Source organism: Mustela nigripes, chromosome 13 (genome assembly GCF_022355385.1).
Source record: "Mustela nigripes isolate SB6536 chromosome 13, MUSNIG.SB6536, whole genome shotgun sequence".
NCBI classification, from domain to species: domain Eukaryota; kingdom Metazoa; phylum Chordata; class Mammalia; order Carnivora; family Mustelidae; genus Mustela; species Mustela nigripes.
In genome coordinates, this window is record NC_081569.1 from 27,654,641 (window position 1) to 27,667,446 (window position 12,806).

Here is a 12,806-nt window from a genome sequence, read left to right on the forward strand (position 1 = left end):
TAATCAAGATTTGAGCAGAGATCAATGAGATAGAAACTAGAGATACAGTAAAACACATCAACGAAACCAAAAGCTGATTTTTTGAAAGAATCCGTAAGATTGATCTGGCCAGTGGTTACTGGCCAGATATGAACCCACAACTCTATCTATGGTCAACTAATCTTTGACAAAGCAAGAAAAAATATTTTCTTGGGAGTGGGAAAAAAGACAGCTATGTATAGGAGAATGTAACCTGACTATTCTTTTATTTTTTTTTCCCTAAAGATTTCATTTATTTATTTGACAGAGAGAGATCACAAGTAGGCAGAGAGGCAGGCAGAGAGAGAGAGGAGGAAGCAGGCTCCCTGCTGAGCAGAGAGCCCGACGCGAAACTCGATCCCAGGACCCTGAGATCATGACCCGAGCAGAAGGCAGCGGCCCAACCCACTGAGCCACCCAGGCGCCCCATGACTATTCTTTTACACAAAGAAAACTAGAAATGGATAAAAGACCTCAACACGAGGAAGGAATCTATCAAAATCCTAGAGGAGAACATAGGCAGTAACCTCTTCGACATCGGCCACAGCAACTTCTTTCAAGACATGTCTCCAAAGGCAAAGAAAACAAAAGCAAAAATGAACTTTTGCTTCATCAAGATAAAAAGCTTCTGCACAGCAAAGGAAACAGTCAACAAAACAAAGAGGCAACCCACCAAAAGGGAGAAGACATTCGCAAATGACACTACAGACAAAGGTTGATATCCAGGATCTATAAAGAACTCCTCAAACTCAACACACACAAAACAGACAATCACATCAAATAATGGGCAGAAGACATGAACAGACACTTTTCCAAAGAAAATATACAAATGGCTAACAGACACATGAAAAAATGTTCATCATCATTAGCCATCAGGGGAATTCAAATCAAAAACACATTGAGATACCACCTTACACTAGTTAGAATGGCCAGAATTAACAAGACAGTAAACAAGTATTGGAGAGGATGTGGAGAAAGGGGAAGCCTCTTACAGTGTTGGTGGGAATGCAAGTTGGTGCAGCCACTTTGGGAAACAGTGTGGAGATTCCTTAAGAAATTAAAAATAGAGCTTCCCTATGATCCTGCAACTGCAGCACTGGGTATTTACGCCAAAGACACAGGTGTAGTGAAAAGTGTAGTGTCTTCTGTACCCATAGTACATAGTAGCAATGGTGCAGTCACCAAACTGTGGAAAGAGCCAAGATGCCCTTCAACAGACGAATGGATAAAGAAGATATGGTCTATATATACAACAGAATATTATGCCTCTATCACAAAGGATGACTACCCAACTTTTGTATCAACATGGATGGGACTGGCAGAGATTATGCTGAGTGAAATAAGTCAAGCAGAGAGTCAATTATCATATGGTTTCACTTACATGTGGAACACAAGGAATAACACAGAGGACATTGGGAGTTGGAGAAGAGAAGTGAGTTGGGGGAAATTGGAGGGGGAGAAGAATCATGAGAGACTGTGGACTCTGAGAAACAAACTGAGGGTTTTGGATGGGAGGCAGGGGTGATTGGGTGAGCCTGGTGGTGGGTATTAAGGAGGCCATGTATTGCATGGAGCACTGGGTGTGGTGCATAAACAATGAATCTTGGAACTCTAAAAAACAAAAAACAAAACAAAAAAATCACCTGAAATTCAAAATGCTTTTAAAACCTATTAATTTAGAAACAAAATAAGCTTACTATGAAATGTTTAAGACTTAAATCAAGAAGGGCGCCTGGGTGGCTCAGTGGATTAAGCCGCTGCCTTCGGCTCAGGTCATGATCTCAGGGGCCTGGGATAGAGTTCCACATCGGGCTCTCTGCTCAGCAGGGAGCCTGCTTCCCTCTCTCCCTCTCTCTCTCTCTCTCTGCCTGCCTCTCTGTCTACTTGTGATCTCTGTCTGTCAAATTAACAAATAAAATCTTTAAAAAAAAAAAAAAGACTTAAATCAAGAAAATGAATGCTTAACTAAAGAACACATAAACAAATGCAAGATATAAGTAGGCAAACATGTTGTTGGATGAAAAGAAAAAATATTTAAAAGATGTCTACTTATTAATTTAATCTTGCTATAATTTCACTGCAATCTCAAAATCAAAAAAAGAATTTTCTTAGTTTAACAGGTTAATTGGAAATGTTATGTACCAAGTAAAAAAGGAGAGGAATAGCCAAGGTAATTTTGAAAAATAATAAAGAAGAACACATCTACCCTATTAGGAATAGAAGCAAGAAAACAGCAAATAACATCTACTCAATTTTTAGAGAAAATAATTATTAAGTTAGAAATCTACAGCCAGTGAAAATATCTTTCACTTTCAAGTACTATGAACAAACAAAAACAGAATTTCCTACCAGGAGATTCTCATTAACATGAGTAGTGGGCACACAGATAGTTGTTTTATTATTATTCTACAGATAACAGCAAAAAAAGGGAAAATCCAGTATTTGCTTTTTATAATATACATATATTTCTCTTTTTTAAAAGACTTTATTTATCTGTTTGAGAGAGAGAGGGCACACGTGGTGGAGCAGGAGAAGCAGACTGTCCATGAAGCGGGGAGCCTGATGCAAGGCTTAATTCCTGGACCCTGGGATCATGACCTAAGCTGAAGGCAACCACTTAACCAACTGAGCCACCCAGTCGACCCAGAAAATCCAGTATTTGGATTAACGGCATCAAAGGATACTGCAATAAATTTAAGAGAATAAAGAATTAAGGAGGTAACTGGCCAAAATATTCAAGTTCCCAAGGCCTTCTTTGGTTGCAGATGTGTTTTCTAATTTAACCATGAACAAAAAACAATGGACAGAACACAGAAGATTCCTGAGCAACATGGGCGTATACATAATTACCACTGTTATATTTCTTTTATTTTTTTAAAAATGTTTTTGCTTTTGTCAAAGTTACCAGCAAATATACTTTACATAGTCAATGGTTCAAAGAAAGTACTTTCCCACTGCTTTCCCCACTCCTTTCCCAATCCAGGTGCAATGGTTTTAGGAGACTTATCTTTCTTCTCTATATTCCTGAATCTATATTGTATTACTACTTCTTCATTTTTCAGTTTTAAGATTATCAATGGAATTCTCACCATGGATTTACCTCTATTTCCTGAACCTGGCTCCACCACTCACACTTGATATATGTTGTATCCCTTCCATCGTTCCATGTAGGGAGGGACCAGAAAAGAAGTGTTATCATTTAACCACTAGGTGATGCTGAAATATTTTGTAAACTCCAAAAAGAAATGAGAGAGGACCAAATTTGGGGATTGTGAAAATTTTGTTTTACAGCTTTGTGATTTCCTGACACAACAGATGTGCCTATTCTAACAATTCCAAAAGAAGTCAATTGACAAAATAATTATTACTAAAACTCAGTTAACTCTCATCAAAGATACGATCTTCTATAAATATTTACTTTGGAACTAATATACTGGCCATTGAATTTCAGATAAAGAACCTAATACAGTCAGAATTAAAACAAAACATTTATTTTTTTAAAGATTTATTTATTTATTTGACAGAGAGAGAACAAGCAAGGGTAACAGCAAGCAGAGGGAAAGGGAGAAGCAGAGATTCGGGGCTTGATCCCAGGACCCTAGGATCATGACCTGAGCTGAATGCAGACACTTAACCAAGTGAGCCACCCAGGTGTCCCAAAACAAAAGCATTAATAATCAATTATTTGGTAAGGAAAATAAGAGTTATATAAATTAGGCAGGAAAAATACTAAACTTGTCAGCTATCCTTGTCAGAGAAAGAGTGTTCCTGCTTATAATATCCCATTTTTTAAAAGACTATTATTTATTTATTTATTTATTTATTTATTTATTTATTTATTTATTTGAAAGAGAGAGAGAACATGAGCGAGCTAGGGGGAAGAGGGCAGAGGAGGAGAGAGAGGGACAAGCAGACTCCATGCTGAGCACAGGGCCCTACATGAAGCTCAATCTCATAACCCTGAGATTACATACAACCTGAGCCAAAATGAAGAGTCAGGCCCTCAAATAACCAACCCATTCAGGCACCCTTGTTCCTGCTTATAAACTTCTATTAATAAATCCTTCATTCTCTTTATTCTTCCAACATGAAATTGTCATACTATGGATTTCAAGATTGGGTATGCATAAAATTTCCATATAATAAAGTACATATCACAAAACTTTGAGAGAATATTCAAGTAGAAGCAGCTTGATTGTATAAATTTGCCTCCCTGCAATCTTTCTGATCCTTTATCATCCAACTGAAAGAGAGCAGCTGCAAAAGTCATCATTACAACAGCTTTGGTCTTTTAATGTTGCCCATGGCCGCAATTCTGCAACTCCTCACAACTGACACACAAGAGCCAGATGAGAATGCACTGGTCTGTAATCTGTAGAGGTATACAAGTGTCACTATTGTAATCATTCCCAGCTACCATGATCTTGAATAAGAGTTTAAGGAGTTTAAAGATTTATAAATAGTCTTTTAAAAAGAACAGTATTTAGATATTTAATTAATTGTGTAAAGGCAATGGGTATCAGCTACAAAAAGATAGCCAAAATACGTTATAACTTTAACACTTAAATTATCAGCTTATCCATTCTAATTCCCAAATAAACAGATGTAAAGAGGAAAAAATAGTCTTAATTACTTTAGGCAAACTGTAAAATTAGATAGCCACTGTAATGCAAACAAAAAAGCAGCATGTGTTATAGTAATATGGTCCAAGGACTCATGCAGAGAAATATGGCTGAAATGGCTTTTCACACTTCTATAGTCTAATTTTATTATGAGAACTGTCTAAGAGTCACAAAATAGTTTTATCAAACACTAATGAGCTTAAGTTTCTAAACTGCAGAGATATTTTACCTATAAGAAATTTCATTTTAAAATAAAGCAACTGTCTGAAAGAAAAGATTCATGGAAGAGAACATTATGTCATTGTAATTTACCAAACCAATGACAGAATCTGAAAAATCTCTAAGAAAAATATAGTTTTTTAGGCTTCTTGTTCTGAATCACTGATTAATGATCAATATCTCCAAAACTGAATGTTTATTAAAAGAAAACCAGTACAGAAAAGATACTGTGATTATTACCAGTAAAAGTGCAAGGGTCATATTACAACAGAAAAAGTATGAAAAACAGGTATCAATGGAGTAACATTTCAAAATTATGAGTAATTATCTCTTTTGTTCTTCTTAGCATATGGCACTTGTCCAATACAACTTGGCTACAGAGGTGATCAGAATTTATTCTAAAATAAATATAAGAAAAATACACTCTTTAATAATCAATTTTAAAACGGAAAACAGATATATGCAGTAAGATAAAAGTTTATAAACCAAGCTAAGAGCCTGAGATTTAATAAATTTATCTATCTTATCCTTTAGCATGTCAATAATGAGGCCTGGAAGATTCAAACTATAGTTTTACTCTACAATATAAAGAATTCCTTTTTCTAACCTTAAGGCTTAGCTGCTTGGTTGTAATTAAGACAAAGAATGGTTAAAGTAAAATTTTTCTTGCCAGTCAAAAAAATTTGGAGATAAAAGGAGAAATAAACTTTTAAAATATGTATCCTAAGGGGGACAGTGTATTAGCTAAGTGAGAATAATACCAAAAGTGTAATTTTGATTCTGAAAAGAAATGATCTCAGGGCAACTGGGTGGCTCAGTCATAGGGCACTTGCCTTTGGCTCAAGTTGCCATCCGGGGTCCTGGGATTGAGCCCAGGGTCCGGCTCCCTGGTGACCAGGAAGCCTGCTTCTTCCTCTCCCACATCCCCTGCTTGTGTTCCCTCTCTCCCTGCCTCTCTCTCTGCCAAATAATTAAAATCTCTTTTTTAAAAAAATGATCTCTCCACCTGTCCCTGCCACCAAATATTATTATATTAATATAGCCATGTTATGCGATCAGTAAGAGATCTTGTGTTTAAGCTTTTCCAAAATGTTCTTAATTCTTATGTGGTGTGAAGCCAGTAGGCCTGCCAGGGCCAGAATGAAGGTTATGGCAAAAACTCAGAGACATGTAGGCAGAGAGGACTGAGGAGTGACCTGCTCAGGAAGAAGAAAATAAATGTCTGATACTCGACTGAACACTAAGTGGAAAGAACAGATCAAGGGTTCATCAGCCATTCTTCAGGATTGGTGGCCTAGAGAAGACTAAGTGAATAGGTAGAGAAGGGCCTCACACCGTAAATCAGAAAAGACAGAAGACATTATGTAGAAAGATCTCAACTTTTCCTCGTAATGTGGGGTCCTGTAAGCCATACTCTTCCTTTAATTCATATAGGGACTATCTCAAGGAGATAAGCAAGGATATAGGGAATGAGGGCTGTTATTCAAAAGAAGGTAGGTACAAACCAGAGAAACTGTTTAAATTATTGGGTCAAACTAAGGTTTAAAACAAATTGGTTACCTAGTTAAAAATCTTCCTTAAATTAATGAAGAACATGAACTCAGCTATGGATAAATAACCAAATATTCTCCACATGTCTCTAGTTACAATTTGGGTGAATTTACCACCATAAGAATTCCAAAAGTTAGAAGAAATACAGAAGTTAACTATCAACTATATATGTGTGCGTTATACACTGAATACATACGCAGGTTCTTTCTCACACAAATCTCACAGGTGCTTGCACTCTCTCTGTCTCTCTCTCTCTCACACACACAGATACTCCATAAAATTTTTCCCATCCTATTAGAAAGAAAATTTAGGCAATGGAAGTTATATCCTATAAGAAAGGATAAGACATTTTTAGCTCATTTCCCAGTCTAACTTAAAGTATACCCAACTGAAGTACTGGGTGGGAGGGACAAAGATTTATTCTAAATGAGTTCTAATTTGTTTATTTGACTTGATTTTCTGTAGAAAAGTAGACAGAATGTTTTCCTAAAATGATTATAAAAAAAGAACAAATACTTCTGCTTCTACAAAGGTAAGCAAGGTGAGGAAATGAATCAAGTAGGAATTATCTGTTATTTTCTGAATTGTCCTCAATTCTGGGGGACAGCTAGGAGACTTCTTTTACCTCAACACCAGCACCCTTTCACAAAAGAAATCAGCTTACATTTCATTAAATACAGTAATGTATTTATGTTTCTGCTAATTTAAAATATCATTTTTTCTTTCAGTAACCTAATGTGCATAATTTTTCCACATTGAAATACTAATTTGAGATTCTCAAAATCACATTTGGTTGTAAACATTCAATAAATTATAGTTAACAACCTTCATGAAAGTCCTTTTTATACATCTATACATCAAATGAAAATAAACTTCATATAAGTACACAGGTTAACAAAGAGAGCTCGTATATTTTACATGTTTTTAAACCCAAGGAGTCTTACAAAGAGAAATATATGGATTTTTAAAAAAAACCTTTTAATTTCATTCTCTATGTATGACTGAATGTACTTCATTCATGTCCACAAAAATCACTATTAGCTTCTTCAGATATTAGTGTGAAAACAGGATGACACAGAAATCAGAGGTTTAGTTAAAACTTATACTTTATTATATCTTTAGCAATGTATAAAAATTAAATTTTGGAAAGTATTTATACTAGCACCCATATGTTGGGAACTTCAAAAATTAGCTACTTTTATCATTTGGATTCTAAGACAAAGAAAGAGGAAAAAAAAAACATAAAATAGCTCTTTTTGTGAAGTTTTAAAAAACAAGAAAAATTTCCTGGTAAAATTACAATAAAAACACAAAACAATATAACCTTCTTACTGGGCAGCTACCTATTATGTTTAACAGACTTAAAACAAAATGTGTCAAAGATCAAGAGTAAGTTATCTGATATGTCAAGTGCATAAGGTCAAAGGTAAAATTTTATTAGGTCAGAGGTGGTATAAATAAAATCTTACATGTCAAAGAAGAAGGGTCACAGACAAGGTGTATATAACATAAAGACATCACAGATGACAAGTAATAACTTTAAGTAGAACAAGTATGTTTACTATAGATACCTTCACTGATTAAAAATGAAACTTCCACATGAGTAAATATAAAATTGCTTTACTATATCACATAATTCATATGCTATATTGCATGCTTGTTTTCAAGAAGAAAGGACTATTACCAAGAATAACTACATGAATTAAGTGAGAACTTAAAGAAAATTTAATTCCCTTGAGCTGAAATAGTACACAAAATGAACACATCAACCAAATCTCAAATCAAAACAGCTAAACAGCAGGCTATGCTGTAATAGCTACAAAAGTTGGATAATACTGCACATTTTTCTTCCAAATTGCATAAACTACTCTTTCCTTCTCAACTTTTCTCATTGAAGTAAAACACATAAAATTTAGATTTCAATTTATATAATAGCAATACTCCAGAAAAGGTTTAAACAATTTGTTATAAATTAAATAATGTATTTTTTAATTAAAAGAACTTAATTACAAATAATTTTTGTAAATTGAAGAATTTCATTTGTAATAGAATAATTAAATTCTAACTAATGAAAGCAATTTAAGATTTTTTTCTAACTGGCATACACACACACGACTCTAGTTCTAAACAACAAACTTAAATGGTGAATGGGGATAATTACATGAATGATTCAAGTAAAAAAAAATCCTTATTATTCACTCTTAAAATATCTGTACAATTTGAGTAAAGGACAAAAAATTATTTGATTAATTTTTAATTAATAGATGATTAATTATATGTTTTATTAATAATACCTAAAGCCATTATGTATAACCTTTCAGTTCAACTCAGCTCAATGAGCCTTTATTAAATACCTTACTATATGTCAAGCATTTTGTTAAACAATGGATATATAGGAATTAAACATTAGGAGACTTCCAACACCAGCTACAGTGAACTGGCTTATATTGGACTATCTTCCAACTCAAAATGTTGCACAAAATATATAAAATATCAATTTGAAGGCATTAAAGAACAGCTAACAGAGCCAGGACTTGAGAGACCATGATCCCTAAAAGAAAGGAAGCACATGAAATGAGCTCCACATCTACTCTGGATTTTTCCTTAAGGGCTTATGCCTATTTTTGACATGGGAGAACACTGTAAGCTGAAAGTAGCAGCCTTACTGAGCTAAAGAGAGAGAACTTGGTTTGGAGCTGCCAAAGTGACTGGAAATTGAGGGGGTAATCCTCAAAAGGAGAAAATCACAGAGAAGTAAGCCCAAGTAACTGTGTGCAATTTCCCTTCAAGCATGAGTCATGTCCAGAAACTTGAAAGAAAAGAGTGGCTTCAGTGCTCCTACCTCACTAAGATTTATTGATTTATTAAGAAGCAGCCACAAAAAAAGAAGCCCTGTGTTTCCTGACAGTATTCAATCCAGACCAAAGCCCCAAATCCTTGAATCCTTCCCTCCAGATGAAATTACCTAGCACAAGCCCCAATCCTGTAAGTCCTTTCTAACACCTTATTGAGAAGCTCCATAACGCTCCACAATGTGCATTTTCCATTCTTTTAATAAATTAATAAAACCCAATTTTATTCAACTACAGATGTGTTCCTTATGGTCTTTGCCTAGAAAGCACTGAAAAAAGCTAAGACAAAGAATGAACTTTAGCTTCATACAAACATTAAACATCAATCTCACAGTTAGGGATGGGTGAAAGTAACCAGATACAAAAAGTTCATGCTCACTGATACGGTGTAAGTAAAGCTCCAGAACAGACAAAAGTAACTGATGGCAGTAGAGTCAGAGACTAGTTACCTTTTGGGGACATGTCTGGCACAGAGCATGAGAGACCCCTCTGTGGTACAAGAAATAATCTGTATCTATATATGATTGAAACATATGTAAAAATTAATCAAGCTATATATTTGAAATTTGTGTACTCTTAAAAGATGTTAAGAGTACATATATTAACATATATTAAGAGTACACAAAGGAGCGGGAGAGGAGTTAAACACACACATGTATGTATACACAGGTACTGCCCTCATAGAACCACAATAACCTTTCCTGGGCATCTTAACAGATGCTCGACAAACACGAATGTCTCATCTTTGAGTAGCTTTAGAAATGAGCTATTACAAATAGAACCAACATCATAGATTAGCAATGTCATCCACGTCTAGATAACAGCTGATTGTAAAATATTTATAAAAATATTTGTATAAATCTAAATTCCATTACAAACAATTATAGGTAGATAAATAATGCATTTCTGAAAACTTCTACATACTGTATTTATACAAATGCTATCCATTTGACATTTATATTGTTAACTATTTTATAAGAAATGTAGAGCATCACTAAACAATTCTTTCCTTTACTATTTTTTAAATTTAAATTCAATTAGCCAAAACATAGTACATCATTAGTTTCAGATGTAGTGTTCAACAATTCCTCAGTTTGTGCAACACCCAGCGCTTACCACATCACGCGCCCTCCTTAATAATGTTCCCCACCCAAAGTACCCCATCCTCTTCTTAAGCAACCCTCAGTTTGCTTCCCACAGTTAAAAGTCTCTCAGGGTTTGTCTCCCTCTCTTGACTTCTTCCCATCTAGTTTTCCTTCCCTTCCCTTATGATCCTCTGCACTGTTTCTTATATTCCACATTTGAGCTTAAAACCATATGATAATTGCCTTTCTCCAATTGGCTTATTTCACTTAGCATAAAACCCTCCAGTTTCTTTGATATTAAAATTTCAAAATACAATAGCATTTTTTGCACTAAAATTATATAAATAACAGTATTACATTCTTATTCCTATGTTTGTTAAAATGTACACTAAAGTGACACATTTAAATACTATATTTTAGTCATTATTAAATGTTATAGCTTTAACATATGAACATGCAATTCTTCATAATAAAAGAACGCATATTAGATATTCAATCAATATGTGTAAATGAATAAAAGTAAAGCTTACCACTTCTTCATCTGAAAGTTCACGCCCTTGGATGCTGCTATTCTCTCTCACAGCTTGCTGGTGTTTTTTTCCTTTAATGTGGCTAAAAAGATACACCTCTGAAGAGATCTAAAAGCATAAGATCAAAGCAGCTGTAATCAACATATAATTGTATCTAATTGTAAATATTACATATTGAAGCCAGTATATTATATCAAGTTGAAATCACTCTAGCCTTTACACACTAGGCTTACAAATATTTTCTTTAAAACACACTTCTGAGAATCCTCTAGAAGATACATGGTCAAAAAAAACATGCTTTTGTAGCCAATCTTAACAGGATATAATTTCTTCTAAGTATTAAAGTTCAAGTTTCAGCACTAAAAATGCTCTTTTCCTTTTTGTTTCCAGTACCTAGAAATACTGCTTGGGCTAACAATTAAGCAGGTATACAGCCATTTCAGCAGCAACTGCTTGCATTGGCATTTTGCACTGCCACTCCTAAATGCCAATACTATTTTTCTAGTACTTACCTTGCATAAAAATCATGACAGTAATCCATGGTACTCATCAGATGCCTTAGTATGAATTTTAAAAGACTGGGAGAATATATTTCCATAGTTTAATAAAATTTAGTAAAAAATTCTATCATCACAATATTAATAATGACAACCTACCAGGACATTGCAGAGCGAACATTGCTTCTTTCTTTCATAAGGGGTCAGTTTGGGGGCATAATCAGTATTTGCATGCCTCCCACTGCTTAACTCAGCAGCTTTTTCTTTTCTTTGTTCAATCTGTTCCATGTGCCTTCGAATGCTTTCATCATGCTGTGAATGAAGTCAAAGTGTGAAAATAGAAAAAATTATCCAAATTATACTGAGAACTTGAAAAAACAGTATTTCCATTGAATTTTCTAGAACAAAAGAATGTCTTAATTCAGCGTTAACTTGAGCACCAAGAATAAGAATTTACATAAAGCCCTTCAATATCTCCTGCATGCACAAAAGTGACTCCTAAAGTGTGCTTCATAGAACTATACCATGGGAGAATACTAAGCATTTTGTGGAAACAAAACAAAAATATATTTTCAAATACATTTCAAAAATGCTAAATTAGGGGTGCCTGGGCGGCTCAGCTGCTTAAGCAAAAGGCTTTGGCTCAGGCCATGATCCTGGAGTCCTGGGATCAAGTCCCGCATCAGGCTCCCTGCTCAGCAGAATGTCTGCTTCTCCCTCTGACCCTCTCCCCTCTCATGCTCTCTCTCTTACTCTTTCTCTCTCAAATACATAAATAAAATCTTAAAAAATAAAAAAATTAAAACACTAAATTAAAGCTAAACAGGTTTTTAAAATAGAACTATTCTAGTATGTTTCTGTGCTTTATGACTCAATTAAACCTAGCTTATACTAAGAAACATATTACACATATATGTGACTATAATACACTTTTGAGAAGCACTTTGGGAAACACATTGGGAAATGCTGACCCATGTGGGAAGACTAAGCTTATCCTCACAGCAGACAAAACCCATCATGATGCAGGCCTCTATCCACATTAACTCTACACCATACCATTTCTGGCTGTTATACACTTGCAGTGACTTCCCCCAAAAACAAACAAAAGAAAAACCAAGCTTAAAAAGAACTACAATTCCAGACTTCTGACTTCATGCTCATGCTTTTTCATATGACTGGAAATATCATCCAACCAACCTACCTATTCTCCTATTAATTAAACTCCTCTCTCTTTCAACTCGGAAGTTTATCTCTAAAATGTTTCCCCTGACTTCTGAAACCCTTCATGTTAGACTAAGTGTCTTCATCTGTACTTCCATAGCATGCCAAGTACACCTCTATCCATATGGAAATTATCAGCATCTGAATTTTACACTAGATTAAGAGTTTCTTGAAACTTAGGATCATGACTTACTCATCTCTGTACCCCATA

General features: G+C 34.7%; 1 protein-coding gene across 1 annotated transcript in view; it reads right to left on the reverse strand.

The window, feature by feature from the left end:
• SCAPER (S-phase cyclin A associated protein in the ER) overlaps positions 1-12,806 on the reverse strand; it is a 519,522-nt gene that overhangs the window by 312,829 nt on the left and 193,887 nt on the right. The window contains exons 19-20 of the mRNA XM_059372064.1: positions 11,534-11,686; positions 10,878-10,985 (exon numbers count right to left, since the gene is read on the reverse strand). Of these exons, the coding sequence (XP_059228047.1) occupies positions 10,878-10,985; positions 11,534-11,686 (261 nt within the window). The remainder of the gene's footprint in view (positions 1-10,877; positions 10,986-11,533; positions 11,687-12,806) is intronic.